The 19,315-nt window shown below is 40.0% G+C and overlaps 1 protein-coding gene across 2 annotated transcripts; it reads left to right on the top strand.

Moving 5' to 3' along the window:
• The first annotated feature begins 1,910 nt into the window (after positions 1–1,910).
• On the top strand, positions 1,911–18,816 carry LOC137272753 (uncharacterized). 2 transcript variants are annotated; one of them, XM_067805142.1, is made up of 5 exons: positions 1,911–1,956; positions 7,295–7,352; positions 14,005–15,204; positions 16,215–16,406; positions 17,623–18,816. In XM_067805142.1, exons 2-5 carry the CDS (start codon positions 7,295–7,297, stop codon positions 18,336–18,338), a joined length of 2,166 nt encoding a protein of 721 aa, XP_067661243.1. In that variant the 5' UTR covers positions 1,911–1,956; the 3' UTR covers positions 18,339–18,816. The 2 variants fall into 2 exon arrangements, with proteins under 2 accessions (XP_067661243.1, XP_067661242.1); XM_067805141.1 differs by lacking the exon at positions 1,911–1,956 and adding an exon at positions 2,259–2,322.
• The last annotated feature ends 499 nt before the right edge of the window (positions 18,817–19,315 follow it).

Below are 19,315 nucleotides of genomic sequence, written 5' to 3'. Positions count from 1 at the left end.
AAGTAAACTATGAGTATCCGGTGTGATCACCATGAGCATCGATAACAGCTTTGCAGCGACGACCCATAAAAGAAAGGAGATGCCGAATGTTGTCTTGAGGAATATTTTGCCTCTTGGTGCTTAATGCAGTTCTTGCAGTGTCTGAGGTGGTGGATTGTGCTGACGCAAGCGTTGATCAGGAGAATCTCATAGATGTTCTGTGGAGGACAAAGCGGTGCCTGAGAAGGCCAAGATAACACCTGATCATTGTTTTGCTGAAGGAAATGCTGGCAAGCAGCGTGAGGTCAAGCGTTGTCATGCGTCAAAGATTCTTTTGTCGTCTAAAGGGGCTTAAAGCAAGGCATATGGAGTTCCACTGATGTGGCTTTTAAAACCTCCAGTGATAGGCTTCAAAGATAGGTCATGGATTCATATACCGTTGTCAAGCAAGAGTCACAACGGTATAAGAAGCCATGCCGAAACATCACACACAATACAAGAAGTTGTTATCCATAAATAATGTATACAGAGATGTGGTATTGTAAATGCATGCTCTCTGCATTTGCGTTCTATCCCGTCAACACATACTGTGATGGTGAACTACTGCGTGGCTGGAAGCTGTCGTTCGTCCAAGTACAAAGCAGAACCTGAAACTGACAATTTGAGTTTGCATTCGTTTCCATCCGATTCAGACATCCACGTAAAATGGATGCAGTTGGCTTGCAACCTACAGGCATAATAACATCTCATGAGAACAAGTATCAAACCTGTCTGTCTATGTAATATGTAATGTGACTGAGACAGAACTCGAACACGAGCTTTAAATCAGTGTATTTTGTTTGCGGTGTACAGTCTGATAGGTGTTAAGTTCAAATTGCTTGTAGTCAATGTAGTCAATGTATTAAAACAATTTCTAAGCTGAGCAAATTTAACAATGAACATTGTATTCCTAATTTTACACTTTCTTGAAAATGTCGTTTGCAAATGTGCAACCAAGTAAGGGACCAGTGTATTTTTATTACTGGAGTCCCAAGATGCTTGTAATCACAAGAAACATCTCTTGTTCTCTGCAAAGTGCATTCGCCGGCAACCATTCCTCAGCATGCGTTGGAAATGGCGTGGTCGCTTTCTAACAGCTCTCGTCTTCCTCTTTAAATCATTAACCCGTGAAAGTCCATGTTGGAATTGGTTTTCCTCAGCTCATATTCGTCCGAAGAGTTGACTGACGGGAGAGGGTGATCGGATTCGCTGACATGGTTGATACATGTCACTGTATCCTAGGGCCTAGATTTTCGAAGCTCTCTTAGCGCTAAGATAGTTTACGTGCCATACGTTAACATTATTTTACGACTATCTAAGAGAGCTTCGAAAATCTAGGCCCAGTTGCGTAGATTGATGGTGTTGATAGTCTTTGTCTGGTCCAGACTCGATTAGTTACAAACCGCCGACATACAACTGAAAAAGTGCTGAATATGGCACTAAACAACAGCCAAACCAAACCTACGTTGGAAGAGGCAGAGCTGATGTGCGTCATATCCTATGAATGCCACTTTATGAGATTGGCTCAAAAGCTCTATAGTCACATAGAAGCAGTAAACCACACGCATTCATAAATAACTTTCTTTTATGCTTTGTTTTCAAACCATGTCGAGATGCCTGCCCCTATCTATGCAAAGTTAAGCCCTCAATATTTAGTCATTTGAAAGCGAAGAGTTAGACGCACACATCCTGTGGTGGAACTCTCCGAGCTGGCAACACTCTGGCCTGTTGTGCACTTCCTATCGTCGTGGACCTTTACAATGTATACCCGCAATGTATAATGTACAGCTTGACATCTATCGAACAACGTCAAGTTCCGAATCTGTCAATCGATAGTTCCAGTGAATACCTGCGCCTAGCATACAGTGACATCTCAGATGACGTTAGGTGGTTGTTGAAGTCAACTGCTTTGGGACTGTGTAGATTCCTGCTATTCAGGTAAATGTTTCCTCTTGGAAGCTGAATGTCAAAGTTACAGATAGCATCTGTCGGGCGTGTGGAAATTGTCGTGAATAATCAGACAGTCAATGTTCGTGACGATGCTACTTACCTTTTTGTCCGGATGACAATCCAAAGAACAACATCATTTACTTCGTGATGGGCTCCTATGAGAAAGAACTTAGGTAACTTGTTTCAAGAACAATACAAAGGGTGACATATCTTGTTTCATGAGAGGATAGCCAGAGCATGTTCATCGATCCGTTTGACATTTCCACTGGTGACAGCTAGACGGTTTGTATTTTTATGAGGGAAGAAATAACACAGGATCTGCAAGCTGCTGGTGTAGGAATCACGCCAGTGAAGGTATTGTTACCCTTCTTGTTTAGTGTATGCGTTATACAAATGTCCATCAAGATCGCTTTGTTTAATGTGATCGAACTTTCAATACAACAAAATGGTTCGCGTTAATGAACAGGTGCATTTACACTTTGAGGTCATGAGCTAATATTAACATTTTGTTGGACAATATCATCTAATATTTTGTTGTTTGTTTCACAGATAGTGGAACCTGGCTATTGATGTTTAGCAATTACAAAATGCAACATTTCGCCAATTTATTGAATTTTATTACACAAGGGATTTTTATATTTATGTACTCTTTACAGTAAATGCGCAATTTTAGTCTGTATAGTAATCATGGTAAATTCGCAGTGTATTTATCTGTGTATTAATTATTCTCTTTGACAATTATATTACAATAATTCTTGAACATTTCAAAAACCCTGAACGTTCTTTACGAATTTGTAAAACATGAAGTAGAGAACGTTTTAGATGAAAAAAGCCTTGTTTTCCCCGACGTTCGAGAGAGCTTCGCCTTGTCCCTTTCTTGTTGGTGCAAGGGCCAACCCTAAATGGTTTTGTTTCTTATAGACATGTGTCAGCTTATTTAGGTTTACAATGAGCATCAGAACTCTTTTGTTAGAATAATCTTATAGCCAATAGATCTACTTTCTTAGCGTTAAAGATCAGAACTCTTCATGCGTTGTTTCTACGCGTTTTATGAGCTCTAATGCTAGCCGGTAAAGTAAGTGACTTGGTTATGAATGCTGAGGGAGCGTAGTGTTTACGCCGCTATCAGCAATATTCCTGCAATATCACTGCAAAGGACTCTAGATATGGGCTTCACACATCGTACCCATGTGTGTACTCTAACCCGGATCTCGGGTTACACTAGCGCCTACTGGGTGATGGACGTATGGGACATGTTGTCATACCACAAATGTGGTGAAACATTTGGTATCATAGACTCACACTGATTGGCGTCTTATGCAAATTGAAAGGACATTCATTCATTCACCCATTCATTCATCCAGTTATTCATTCAGTTAAGGATTTATAACTTAGGGTATATGAGTAAGTATAAATGATATACATGCAAAAGATATGAGAGTGATTTACACCTTTTTTCGCTTTTCCTGGTAAAAAACGATGTTTGCATCTTGGATGCACCAAGCGCGTCCGTAACGTTCGTCATATGTCTGATGACTTGTCTGAACGACGTTGATAAGTTAGAATACATGTTGCCTCTTAATGCTACAATGGTTTGTTATTGAATATGTTTGGTGAGATTGCTGATCAAGACGTCTTCCTTCCTCATCAGTATCACATCATAGGAAAACATATTCGAGCAAATATTGCTCAAGGTAGATTGCAATTGTGTTATTATCAGCAATAACCACAGGAAATGTTTCGATTCAACTTACAACTCTCACAAGCTTGCAATACGATGTAATGATATGATGTAGGGCTGTGTTTATTTCCTTGTTTACCAGTTTATATTATCGCGGCACAAAAAAGATATGTCAATAACGGAAATATTTCAACTATACCAGGTCGACCTGTCAATAAAAGAAATCATCCAGGAAATTCCCTCAAAATCGATCTACGATACCAGTCCAGGTCAGACTGACCATCTAATTCTACTTGCCCCGTCTAACAAGTTTGTTGAAGATCAATTTATTTTTTTTATATTCAGGTGATCTTATGTCTTGTTGTATCCTCAACACAGTGTTTTGTTGCTGTCCGCTCTTTATATGCCATGTGCCATAGAAACTGTGTGTTCAATCATTGATAGAAACATGTTGTTCATATGAATCATCATAACGATCAGTCATTGCTGAGTTGTCGATTTTGCATTTGTGCTGCTGGAAATCAGTATCAATAGGAAACACAGAATCGTGTATTAAACCTTCCAAGCTAATGTAATTCCATGGCGCAGAAAACAACTTCATTTATATTTTCACGGAGATACATAGAAAGGGTGACTGGTGAGAATATCTCACGTGACAGACATTTCACTTTGAAAAAAAAGTACACAGATAACAATCCTGTGGCGGCATGTTAGTCCGGATTATCTTTTTTATCTGCACGCTTAATCAATGTCAACTGATGGCTCTTACTGATATGAAATGAATATAGGTAAAACCTACCCAGCACTTCAATCTGAGTGAGTTTTGTTTTACGTCGCTTCTAGGAATATTCCACTTACGACAGGGACACCACACATTTTGCCCATGTGAGGCATTGAACGCGGGTCTTCGACGTGAGGAGCGAACGCTTTAACCATTAGGCTACCCCACCGTCCCATATTAAGATACGAAGTAGAATAATGAATATTTATCATTTATACACAGCGCTCAATGCATAAAATGAGGACAGTGTTACATTTCTTTCATACCGATTCCTCACTTTTGATACAATATTATCATCTGCGTCGTTCGTTTCCAAATTGGTAAATAATTGTTAAGTTTTCAACAACCCTAAGCTATTCTCCGTGGCTAGTTTCAATTTTAGAAAAGAAATAGTCCACCTTTCACAAAACTGGTACAGTTCAATAGAACAGGGAAATGGAAGCTATTGTAAATATTCAAAAGAAAAAACATTGTTTTATTATCGTCTAACAAAGCAAAACATTTGAAGAATTGGTCTTGAAGATTTTACGTGTTGTCTGGTCTGGACTCGAGTGTTCACAGATGGCGTCGCAACAGCCGTAATACTGCTAAAAGTGGCGCCAAACAAACACATAATCAGGATATAGTCACAGTTGTACAATTTGACAATTTGAAAGGATTTTGTGGTCTCTATTGTTAGGATATATCGATGCTGAAAAGTACTTTCCTACATGCTTTTCCGTAACTACACTCAATAATGTGTGTGTTCCGTCAGAGAAAGGACAAAGCACATCTGACAAGAGAGTTAAGAAAATACAATGTATGTGTCTAAATCAATGAACGGACAGTTTTAAAGAGGCAATTCAGTTTTAAAGAGGCAATTGCTTTAAAAGAGATGACACCGGGTGTTCGATCCACCAGGGTAACAGGAGAAAGACTGTAAGTCCCTACGGCCTACGATATGGTGGCCTACTTTTGGGTGCAGATAATGCAGATATGACGCACATTTAGCAGAGGTATTATTTTTACCGTTAGATATTTTACCGAACCAGTATCCTTAATAATTTGATGAAGCAAGTATTCAACATTTCAAAAACGAAAACATCATTGAATTTACCATGTACGTAAATTAGGACAATTGGCTATATTCAAAACATGTGTTTTTCTGTCCTAAAACAATCTTCCTTATTTTGAAAAGTGATTTTTGAAAAGTAATTGATCGTTATATGGCATATAACTTCGTTATTTATTGTGAATGGATGGAAGTTTGTAAACTAAGATTTCGGGAAGGTTACAGTCAAACTAAAAACAGTAAAATTTTGAAATGCAGTAAAGGTTCCTTTGCAATGACAACAAATAGATGCTAGCTGTAATTACCAGTATCCGACAAGGACAAGTGTTTATTCAATAAACTCAAAATCATAAAAGATTTATTACAAAATCTTATTGATGTGACCTTTTTCAGTTTGTGTCAATTTGCCATCTGATTTGTTGGGAAAAGGTGTGAATCTTTGACGTTTGGGGTCTGCCTGATTATGGTCAGTCAAAGCTCACTTGATGTGTAAGTGTCACTTCGGTTTGTCACAGGATTGTTATTTGTTGCCAAATCCTGAATCTGTAGTTTCAGCAGAAGAAGACTAGTTATTTTGGGTAAAAATTCAGTCCCATCACATTTTCATCAACATATTCTTTCATAAAGAATAGAAAAGGTTATGGTATTTGTCAATGGATAAAGCCTCTTTCACTATAGGCTGATTATACCCTAACGTTTCTGTAGCATCACATTTTCAAAATAGTAATTATAGGTCTATAGGTGGAGTATTGCTAAATGCGGCGTAAAACTAAACTCAATCACAAACTCTTAATGAGTTCTCTTAATACAGTCACAGTATAGTTACGATAATACCGACGTGACTTTACGATTTAACTCACTTATTCACTCATTTCATGCGCTACCGGAAGCACGCATCATGCGCAAAGGATTACGTTGTTAATAACATAGTTAAGACCTACGTATATGGTCCTCCTCAAGGCCTTGCTGCAAATGACAAGACTACCAGCTGTGTTAGCACTAGCACCAGTAGGCTGCAATGCACGTCATTAGGCTCGATTAAGAAACTAATCATCCCCAGATGATTGCCTGTGCATGACAGACAATCACTTAAATGAAGAAGTCATGAGTGGTGTTCGTTCACATAACATGAGGATTGATGGCGTTACCGTGCTTAGGCATACTGTCAGCGAGTGACTGAAAAGTGTTATTTTATGCCGCTTCATAAGTGATCAAAGGTAGATCTGTGCTCATGCTGTTATTTATAGAATGCCGCCATACAGCTGGAATATTGCTGAGTGCGGCGTAAAACAACAACAAGAAAAAACAACTAATGATGACAAGACTGAGTCCGCCTTTAACCACATGAAAAGTTATAATCAGGTCGAGTCCTAATTTGGAACCCACAAGATAAAATTCAAGTATGAGAGAATCAGTTTAACAGAATTTTTTATAGAACATCTCGCTGTTGTTAAATATCCTGCTGTTCCTAAAACTCGAAATGGATCTTTTTATGACTCGCTCTTGTAATCATGATGATCATGATAATGTTTATGTTATTTATGATTGTCCATCATCATGATTGTCCAAGGACAGTTTTGGGGCAACCGGTGGGATTGCTTATGTGTTTAGGACAGGTGAGTTTAATGTTCTTCAGAATTTGTGTGATGTCATGGAGCGTATCAAGACAATGAAGCTTATCTAGGTTTTTTTCGATCATAAAAAAAGAAAAATGTATTTTCTGTTTTAAACATCCTGTATTTTTAATCTAATTTAACTTTCCCAGTATCATATTGTCAACATTTTGACTCAACAGGCTGTGCTTGTGTTGCAGATGACTTGGAGAGCGAGAGATTCACTGTGTGCATTTATCTGGCTCTCTCTTCTTGTAGGTAAGTATTTCTTTAATACTGTATAAATAAGCGATGTAAGTACCTCTTTAAAATGTGTCTCTACGCATTTAGCTTTTGTATAAGCCATTGCCGTTGTGTTGGTAAGCACCTCTACTTTAACACAGACCGATATGATGTTTGAGGAACTTCGATAATTCATTGTCGACACCTCTTTATGTCAAGTTAAGCGTTATGTGTTTGTCATGTTATTTCGGGATATTGGAGATATAGAGAATACTAAACGATGTTCTGCTTAATACCATATTTGTGAAACGAGTAAATGGTTTGGTATCTAACGAGTGAATGCGAGTATGAATACATTTCATTTATCATTGTCAATAATACAATACTATTCTATTTAATTTGAGTTTTTAAAAATAAACGAGGGGGTATATAAACGGGACCAAATGACTTAACCCATCATGTTATTTATTATATGTAAATGTTATTACATGAATATAAATACAACTTCTGAAATATCGCGACACCGGTTGTGAATGACAGTCGACATTTTGTTTTGATCACGTTACTTTGGTCATGTGACCAACTGCGAATAGTTCCGACCGCACGCAATCGCATAACATCAAATACACTGTAGATATATTAAGCAGTGATATTTTCAACGACAGAACAAGTATCTTAAATATTCATTATCCGATTTTCCACCAATCGTTTCTGACTTTCATATCTTCAAGCAAAACTATCAAGGGTATTAGGTAAAAATTCAGAATACCTTGTCTGAACTCATTCTTAACAACTTCCCAGGGTACAAAAGGTCTTCGGTAACTCATGCATGTCGTTAAAGGCGACTAACGGGATCGGGTGGTCAGACTTGCTGACTGGGCTGACATATGTCAGCGGTTCCCAGTTGCGCAGAAGTTCATGCTTTTGATCACTGGACCGCCGCCATATAGATGGAATATTTCTGCGTACGGCGTAGAACTCAACACAAACGTGAAACAAACCAAGCCCGCTCAGTGATGTGCTGATTGCCCAAATGAAATACAGACTGATCCAAAACTATGAATTGGACAAAATATGGAAATCAGTTTATGTCCACCATACAGTTACTGCGTTGTGCATACGTGTGTACTCATTACTGAGTCTCATTACTTATCCATAAATGCTACTTTACTAGTACTGCAAATATCTACGTCGTCTAGTTGTCACAATGTGTCACTATGCCCAATACGTCCTGTACGGACGTCACTACGGCATGCACGAACTTCATTGCGCCCAACAGGAACGTCATTACACCCTGAGCTAACGAATACAACATGTACGAACATCACTGCGTCCAGTATAAACGTCATTACGCCCAGTACGAACGTCACTACGGATATACGAACGTCACTACCAAGTATACGAACGTCACTGCGTCCGGTATGAACGCCATTACGCCCTGTTCAAGCGTCACTACGGCTTGTTCAAACGTCTCTGTCACATTTACGAATGTACTGCGCCCAGTACAAACATCTTTACGCCCTGTACGAACGCCACTACCACATTTAAGAACATCACTGCGCCCAGTGTGAACTTATTACGCCCATTACGGACGTAGCAACCACATTTACGAACGCCACTGCGCGTCATTACGTGTAGTACGAACGTTATTACGACACGTACGAACTTCATTGGCACATATACAAACGTCACTGTGTCCGGTATGAACGTCATTAGGACTTGTGCGAACGTCACCATGGCATGTACGAACGTCACTGCACCCAATATGAAGGTCATTACGACTTGTGCGAACGTCACTACGGCATGTACAAATAACATTGCGTACATTCTGAACATCATTACGTCCGGTATGAATGTAACTATGGACTGTGTTCTTAACCTAACTTCGTGTATGTATCAGTTAGTTGTTAAGAAATGAACACATTTCTTTCATGTGGCATTTCAAACGATATATAAATGTTTTGTTAACTGTTTAGGTTGAGCTAGCGGAAGTCCTTTACTTCCTGGTTGTCTGTGGTTTGCTTCCCTCTTCACGCTTACTTCTAGGATGAGCGATTGTGTTACTTTTCTAACAAAAATTATCAGACCTCTCATGTACATACTCACAGCCCTTTCAATGCGAACTCCTTCCCTTTTGTCGAAAGCCTTTCGTGAATCATCTTGGTGGTAGCCGAACTATCGATTTGTCTAAGATGAATGAGAAACACTTTAGCGACTGCAAGTATCGTAGCTGTACTTCATGTGTTCAGGTGAATGCAAAACGAGGAAGGGTGTTATAACGAAACACCATGAAGCAAGGAAGTTCAGTATTACGCGTTCAAGCATGTTTCTTCTTGAGCCATTTCTTTAGCCTATCAAGCCATTCACAGTACATTATTTCTATTGCGCTCCAGTGTGTCTTTTTTATGTATGATGTCTACATTATGCAGTAAAGAAAGGAATTGAATTATTTCCAGTTTAGATACCTCAGATTCGAACACTGACACAGTAGGTGGTATCAAGAACCGGTACTTCTACATCCCCTACTGCGCTAAAGAAAACATATGTCTATGTATAATGCAGACTGAAGTTAGACAAGGCATCGTTGCGTAGACATGTTATATTTGTATATATACTGAACAGCAAAAGAAACGCAAGTTTCGAAAAAATGAACTCTTATAAAACTAAGCCCTCGTGTTCTTGTAGTCCATATTAAAACTTGATAAAAAAAACAGAGTTGTGTTTCTTTTGCTGTTCAGTAATATAAATTCACTCTCGGGGCGATGGGGTGGTTTAGTGGTTAAAGTGTTGGTCAGGTCCAAGACCTTGGTTCAATTCCTCACATGGGTACAATGTGTAAAGCCCATTTCTGGTGTACCTTGTCGTGATGTGGCTTAAATATTGAGGCGTAAAACACATGCTCGCTCACTAACTCTGTGCATACCGAAAAGTTTGAGATCATGAGCACTTCAGGAAATGTTTCTCAAACTGCTTGCTTAGTCTTCACCGGACTGCATTCTTGGAACTCTACAACAGGAAACACGGTAACAAGATGTTATTGATTATCGATACTCATTTATCTTTTGATAAATACAGGATCAGGTATGATCAAATTACGAACATAGATTTTTAGGCGAAAACAAGCAATTACAAGCCAACAGGAAATGTGCACGCCTTTGTTTGGAGCAATAGAAAAGATGCATTAGAATGCAGGCGTAACAGACACAATGCATAATGTCGTAAGTTACATGTCACTCACGCAGATAATGCTTATCTCTAGTCTCTCCGGTGGCATTATAATGGAATATGATGGAGTATGAAACCATTGAAATTACCAAATCAACATGGCGAGGTATTGAATCATGGCAATTCATTATGGGAGAAAGTCACCGACAGTAAATATAGTAACTACAGTTCTGACGACAGTTTCCGAACTGTAAACATGCTTTCATGTAATTGATGCAGCATTAATTCACCATAAAAGACAATAATTGCATCACTACACCAAGGCCAGGATTGAAAGGAAAACAACATCGACATGGACGTATTTTTTGCATGTTTTCAGAATGTCAGGAGTTAATTGAATCGATGAGCATTAAATATGCATAAACACTAGATGCACATATTTGAACACAGTGCCATGCGTATGCAGCAAATGTTTGATTACAAAATAGATGGCACTTGTAGCAGCAGCAGCAGTAGTAGTAGTAGTAGTAGTAGTAGTAGTAGTAGTAGTAGTAGTAGTACTCCGTTGGTTTGTATGCTGCAATGTTCCAGCTACAGTAGTCCTGGTAGTAGTAGCAGCAGCAGTAGTAGCAGTAGCAGTAGTAGTAGTAGTAGTGGCAGTAGTAGCAGCAGCAATAGCAGTAGTAGTAGTAGTAGCAGCAGTAGTAGTAGTAGCAGCAGCACCAGTAGTAGTAGTATTAATAGCAGTAGTTGTTGTTGTAGCTGCAGTAGCTGTAGTAGCAGTAGTAGTGGCAGTAGTAGTAGTAGCAGTAGCAGCAGAAGCAGTAATAGTAGTAGTAGTAGTAGTAGTAGTAGTAGTGGCACATCGTTGGTTTGTTGGTATGTTGCAATATTCCAGCTATAGTAGTCGTAGTAGTAGCAGTAGTAGGAGGAGGAGCAGTAGTAGTAGTAGTAGTAGTAGTAGTAGCAGCAGCAGCAGCAGCAGCAGCAGTAGCACTTCGTTGGTTTGTTTGTAGGTTGCAATGTTCCAGCTACAGTAGTAGTAGTAGTAGTAGTAGTAGCAGCAGCAGCAGCAGCAGCAGCAGCAGCAGCAGCAGCAGCAGCAGTAGTAGTAGTAGTAGTAGTAGTAGTAGTAGTAGTAGTAGTAGTAGTATCAGCAGCAGTAGTATCAGCAGCATCAGCAGTAGTAGCAGTAGCAGTAGTCGTAGTCGTAGTCGGTGGAGGAGTAGGAGCAGCAGCAGCAGCGGCAGAAGAAGCAGCAGTAGTAGTAGTGCCAGCTACAGTACTGGTAGTATCCGGTAGTTCCTGATGAGAACTAGTAGTTCTTAGTACTGAGTGTTAGTCCACATATTCGTGGTAGTCCAGATTTAGGAAGATTTAGCAAGTCGTTAGTGAATAATAATACTGGTTTATTTTATGATTATCAAACACACATTAATACGGAATCGACAAACAGGAAATGTGCACACCATTGCCTTGGGCAATATAAATGATACACTACCACACAGACGAAATGGACACAATGTTCGAACGCCCGCAGGATTCGATAATGCTTATCTCAAATCTCTTTCACGACGTCATGCTGAAATTTTATGGAATGTGAAACAGTTGACGTTATCGACTCTGTCAACATGACGATGTATTGAATGGATGATGATTATCATGGACGGAGACTACTGCTAGTAAATATAGCAACTACTGTCCCCACAGACAATAGCCATTTATTGATTTAATACAATTATAATCGCGAGTTTTAATTCACAATTAATACCAATAAATGCATCATTGCTCCAAGACTCGAGGCGGGGAAGGTAAAATAAACAAACTCGACTTTGACGAACGTCTTTGTAAATTTCTTTAGCATGTCAATAAATGATTTAATCGATTTACATCAAACTAGTGCTCCGATTTTTTTAAAGAAAAGCTTGTCACTCCATATATAGATTCCATAATATGGAGAAAGGCCCTAAAGCCTATATATCTAAAGTATGTACAATTAAGAATAAATCCTCGGCATGTTCTAATTGATCTAATGAAATACTAATGAACAGTGAAACTTCAGTTTTCAATTTTGCGGTATTTTATCGTTGATTTAAGACGGCTAAATGTAATTTAAAAACCGAGCGCGCTGTAACGCAACGATGTAAGACATTTACGTACATAGAAAACAGAACCGTATTTTTGAAGGCAAAGTGATCCGTGTATAGACTTGGAAATATCTCAAACATGCTTATATAGGAGTAAGCTGTTTTTCAGGGCATTATCATTTGCAGAAGCCCTAGGTTTTAAATGAACTTTGGCATCTGCAAATGATAATGCTCTGTAAAAATAACCAAGCGTTACCCGTATCATCGCTAAAATGGATGGAATGTGTGTGAATATTTTCAGGCAAAACAGTATCATAAGTTTTCTTCAAACAACTCACAACGGCCTGATGGCCCGCCCAACACTGTTAGGTCATGGGACGAGATTATGGAGCGTGATGTCATTATGTAACTAAGTTGACAGTTGTGTAACTGGCGATGACCCTATCAAACTGACCTGCAACATAATATATATTCATGGAAACAAGGGAGCACATGAGTGTGCAAGTGGAACTATAATTCATTCCAGGAACTAGGTAGCATGCCTCAAGTCACCTGCCCCACCACTTGCTCTATCAGTAACCCGAACCCTGTCAATCTGGACACCTCCACCTTCAGGGCTACTGGTTTACATTTATGAAAAGAGGCCTGAGGTGTTGCTTTAATCCTTTATTTGGAATCAAGAGGTTTCATTTTTGTTAAGTGGATATAGAACCTGCTCAGGGAGAGGTTTTGGAGGATCCCATTCTTCGATCATGTTGGGGGCTGTTGGGTAGTCGAGTGGTTAAAGCGTTCGCTCGTCACGCCGAACACCCGGACTCGAGTCCCCATCCGGTGCCTCCCGCCATACACACTCACTCACTCCGATCATATACAAACTGACAGCAAAAGACCGAGAAAGATCGTACTTTGTGTTATCCATCTTGGCGCTCAGCATTAGAGCATATTGTAAGTTCTGATAACATAATTCTATCTTTCACAAATGACAATTCGAGTGAAAGGGTAGATCAAACAAAACGTCAGATGAATATTTTGAGTTGCGTGTTTAGAAGTCAGATAGAACTCCCTCAGTGGCTTCTATGAATCACATTGTTAACCCTGTATACATTGTATGCGTTTTCATCCGTATATACGTTTTCTTAATGTCTCTGTAATCACATTAGGGCATGAAATCGGAGTTACATTTGATCTTCAGCAACTCGTGCTTGTCGTAAGAGGCGACTAAACAGATCGGGTGGTCAGGTACTGATTTGACTGACACATGTGATCGTATCCCCGTTGAGTAGATCGATGTTCATGCTGTTGATCACTGGTTTGTCATTATAGACCGCTGACATGTTGCTGGAATATTGATTAGTGCAGCGTTAAACAACAAATAAACAAACAAACCGTTACACTAAATGTAAATGAATGCTTAATGTGTGCGTTTCTTTCTGCAGCTGGAGTGCCAGGATATACAGCTGATGGCAAAAACTACATCATCGCATGTCCCAAGTTCCAGTCCACAACGATTAGGTGTACTCTGCATGTTCAGGGCTCAGAAGGCACCAGTATCACCATCAATGGTTCTGGTAGTGGTTATCCCAAAACAGAAACAATCACAGACGCACTGGCGATATCAATCATCATACAAGAAACGGCCTCTACTGCCATCATCCTCACATTGATTACAACAGATGTGGTGTCAGTCTTTGTGCAAAATGAAGCAAGCGGTTTAATAGCAAGTTCCTATCTGGCTTTGGCTCTAGACGAAGACCTAAATGCGAACTACGTCGGGGCTGGCATGGAGAACGCTTTTGTGTCCTTCCCAGTGTCATCACCGGAACAGAATCTGTACATTGTGGGTTCTGCTTACGCAGGTACTGCAGTGACCATTGCTCTGGTGTCTACCGGGCCGGTTGTGGTACAAGGCGTAACGTACAATAGCGGAGACTCGATATCAGTGTCTGTAGATGCACTGCAAGGTATTGAGATTACAACTGGGGAAGATTTGTCAGGGAGTCTTATTACCTCGGATAAACCCATTGGAGTGTTCTCAGGAACCATGCAAACCCTTGAACAAATACCCACTATGTCCAAATGGGCTATGCCTACTCCTGTTCTCAACATGGATATCTGCAATTCCTTCATGATACTGGTTGTTGCATCTGCAGCGGGGTCGTTACAAATCAATGAAAACGATTTTTTGCTTAATGCAGATTTACTCAAAGCTGACACCTACCAACACTTGCCCAACAAAACCGGAATGGTCCAAAGACCAACATCCCTGGTCGGGCTGCAGTGCCGGATTGGAGCAAACAACAAACCTCTGTTTCTGACTTTAGCTACTTTTTCGCAACTTGGAACTGAATTCAAGTGTTATACCTTTTCTGGATTTGTTAATACAATGTACATGATAGCTTTCAAGGACGTCCCTATTGCATATGACATAAACGGAGACTCTTTCAACTTTACAGTGGTTGACACATACACGGTTAGCACTGTCTCTACCCACAAAGGGAGTGTGCCTGACGGATTTTTTGTCATTAAAGCCTACGACTCTTTTCCCTTCTTACCATATGTAATAGGAGTTACAGCAGATGGGTCAAGGACGTATGCACACGCATGCGCGAAAGGTTCTTTGGGATCACTTCTACCGGGTACGTATAAAATTGTAATGAAACAAATAGTGAAAGCAATAACCCAAATGTCCGAACTTCCACGGACCCACATGCCAAACAAATCACATGGGATACTTGGGGTGAAACCGCGGTATAAGTAAAACGGCTGTATATTTTCCTTCGGCTCGGTATACCGTTATGCAATTTCACTTTTCATACCGTCATTTCTGTCAAATCACATACTGACAGTTTTGTTCATTCAAAATAACAAAACGTGTGGTCATTTTCTTCCATGTTATAGATCAAATTTCAAATACCGAACCGAAGACCTTGTACCACAATACGTACAGTGAGGTAGCGCTCTAAGAGCGTACCACTTCACCCCTATCGAATAGGAGCATATGTAGCGTTCTTCAGTCGTAATATTCACGTTTGTGCTGTGTCATATTTATCATTATAACAATTTTAGATGAAATATAAACAACTTTTGATGACATTATCTTCAGTTTTGTAAGGACGTTTGCTTTTACTACCGCGTCATATATTGAAGCGTCGGCTTCAAGCTTTCTTGAAGTGAGTATTTTGTACTAGATCTCCAAAATTCAAAACAAGAGGAAACTGACTGCGATTGTTTATAGATGTGTGTATATGAGTGGCAGCAGCACATGTCATATTTACATGACCCCAAAATATATGGACTTATTAAAAGGTGTCACCTTCATTGCTCTATTTAGAGGTTTTCAGGAAACCGATACTTGAATTCGAAAGCCTCTTTTGTTACAGGCGCTTTAGACAACTTTGGAGAATATATGAAAATCAAATGGAGAAGAATAGTCTTCCGACACCTTTCATGTAACAATGAGGGAGTGATTGAGTTTAGTTTAACGCCGCACTCAGCAATATTCCAGGTATATGGCGGCGGTTGCTTGTATCAAAGGAACAAATGCTAACATCTGAGGTGTATCAACCCAACAGTTTATGTTAGTGGGACTTATATCGGAGGTGTATCAACCTTCTTCTTAAAACCAAAATAATTATTCCTTTTACAGAACCAACCACTAGCCTTTCAGGTGATATGACCTCGACGTTAGTCCCGAGTTCTGAGTCTCTCCTCGTGACGTCATCGGATGTTGAGTCGTCTGGTGACGTCACACTTTCTTCCAGTTTGGATATTACACCAAGTGCTTCACTTCTAGACAGTTCCTCCTTCTCGCAGAGCATGGAGTATTCTACATCATTAGGTACGGCTAGTGACAGTATCAATATAATATTTTTAATTACTTCTCATGTGCGACGATTTGATTAATTACAATCATCAACCAAATCAAGTTTTGCTAAGCAAAATAATCCTGAAGTTCCTGCAATATACAGACATTTTTCATATATTCTGAAGAAATACGAAGCAGGAGGATCGTGTCAAGGTCAAGGGCGTCGCACTGTCCTTTGCCTCCCCGACCTGGTCCAAATTATTATTGCCGACAGTTCTGACCTTAGATGTGTGATTATCCAAGGTTGTGAATATTTTCCTTAAGTTCAGATCGATAGAGCTGAAATGTTGCTAATTATGACGTAGACAACATATCTTTGACATCCAAGTGGCAGCATGAACGTAGCATCTGAGACTAAATATTTATCGATTTCTAGTGGTTCCTGTCTCACTGTAATCTAATCTGTAATATGATCTGCAGTCTAAGGATGGTTGAATGGTGGCACTGTAACCGCTACGCAACACCTCGACTTGACATGCTAAGTTGAAGCATGGCCATGGCATGTTCACGTTTCTCCACTGTCTCGTGTCAGTACACTTTACGTCTACAGCTACAAGTGATGTGGCTTTTAAGAGTCTGTCTTTCATATCCCTATTCTCCATACATTTCTTGAAAAAAGAAACGTTTACCGTGATGTGCAAGCAGTTGGTTGCGTCGTTGGTGATGTCGTGGGTAGAGGATTTAAGAATGGGTTTGTTGAGCTGTACCTCATCATTCTTTGTGTAGAACATCGTGTATACCTCATCCGGTGCTATATTTTCATATGACCGAATTCTGGTTAAAAATAGATCCATTTTATTAATGGTGCATGTTCAGATCTTGTGGGACCGAGCTTTTTTCCGTATTACTTCTCTACCTTAGGACTGTGTGTGCAGGTTACATCACTGTATAATCAGACCCGCGAAGGTCCGGGGTAGAATAGGCTTTCAGCAACCCATGCTTGTCATAGAAGGCGACGCTGCTTGTCGTAAGAGGCGATCGGATGGTCAGGCTCGCTGACTGCGTTGACACATTATATGTTCCCAGTTGATGATCGATGCTCATGCTGTTGACCACTGGATTGTCTGGTCCAGACTCGATTATTTACAGGCCGCTGCCATATAGATGGAATATTGCTGAGTGCGGCGTAAAACTAAACTCACTCACTCACTGTATAATCGTCTAAACAGATGTACCATTGTTATACTAGACCCTGCTTCAAGCCTCATGGACCTCATGTCATCATCAGGAATGTCAACTGATGTCGTCTCAAGTTCTACTCAAGTAATCAGTTCCTCGTCTACAGCAGCATCTGCACAAGTCCCGGACAGCACTGCGTCGCCTTCCCCATCGACCATGGCTGCACCATCAACAGATGCTAGTCTTGCAACTTCCTTCTCTCTTCTGGCAACTTCGACCAACGATGCTGTAGTCACCAGTTCCGTTTCTGCTTCTTCCAGCAATATCGAAGTAACAAGCTCCGCCATCGCCTCTACCAGCGATAACGGAATCTCCAGTTCTATTCCACCCACTAGTTCAGTTGTGTCTGCATCGCCCACGGGAACCACTATGACATCGTTGGTTTCGTCAACACCAGTGCCGACAACTGCAGTTGCTACTGTCACAGATGACACCACGGGAGGCTTACAGGAGGTTTGTCTTTGTAGATGTGGTGAGAGAGTGATTTTGCCCAACGAAACCCAACAGTTTCTGAAACAATATGACATCGAGATCAAGATAAACCTCACCCTTGATGCCAAGACACTATCGGCCTACATTCGCGCTAAAACCAGCGCTAATGACGAGCGCCCGTCTGCTCAGAACTTTGGCTACCTAGGTATATGCCTGTTGACCATCACATTTGGTATTTTGATCTTATCGGATATTCTGAATATGTTTAAAATAATTAAAACAGAGAAGAAGTAGGTTCCCAGAATGTGAAATTACACAAGAAAGTATTTATGACTCTTGTTTCGAAAGACGTTGACATAAACGAGAGCATGGCTCAGGTGAATGAGTCAGTGAGTGAGTGAGTTTTATATGCAATCTGAACCCCAGTGACTCTTTTAATCCCGGTGTTATATACGACGAGAAACAAATAAAGGAATACAGAAAAATTCAAGTATCCTTTACTGTTTTCCAGTTTTCATCAACAACTTTGAATAACGCTGTGGAAGAAATCTGAGAATAATTAAAGCAACACTGCCATTATATGGCATTCCCTTATCGTTTCTACTCCGTACAGTTACACTTAGTAAGCACGTTAAAAAACGGAAGGGCAAATGAAAGTATACAAGTGAAAGCTGGACACCAAGATTACAAGATTATCAAGACGATACCAGTTTACCTCTACCTCTTGATGTACTGTATGTGCCTGTATCAAATACAGGATCGTCGAATAACTGTTTCCAATTTGTTTCTCGTGAAGCCATTATCAAATATGCTTACTTTCACTTGATGCTAAGGTTAATCACGGGATGGTGTGTGTATGCAGATATTGCTAATGTTGAATTATCGATACTGTTCTTGATAGAATCTGCATGTGTATGTCAATTGTGTTCATGTTTTCCGGGGGTAGGGGTAGCCAAGTGGTTAAAAGTGTCCGCTCGTCACGCCGAAGGCCCGAGTTCGACTTCCCACATGGGTACAATGTGTGAAGCCCATATCTGGACTTCCCCTCCGTGTTGTCCTAAAGCGACGTAAAACTATAGTCACTCCGTGTACAGATACGCATTGTACATATGTATACTCACACGCAAAAGTAACGCAAGTCAAATATAAAGAACATGAGTATGCAATTTTCATTATTAAATACAAGGAATGCAAACAGGGTCAAATAAATAACCAAATTGAGTGCAGGCATTTCATTGGCTACCAAGACTGATGACATTATTAAAGGTCAC

This window comes from Haliotis asinina, chromosome 2, assembly GCF_037392515.1.
Source record: "Haliotis asinina isolate JCU_RB_2024 chromosome 2, JCU_Hal_asi_v2, whole genome shotgun sequence".
NCBI classification, from domain to species: Eukaryota; Metazoa; Mollusca; class Gastropoda; order Lepetellida; family Haliotidae; genus Haliotis; species Haliotis asinina.
This window is presented reverse-complemented; position numbering and strand designations above follow the sequence as displayed.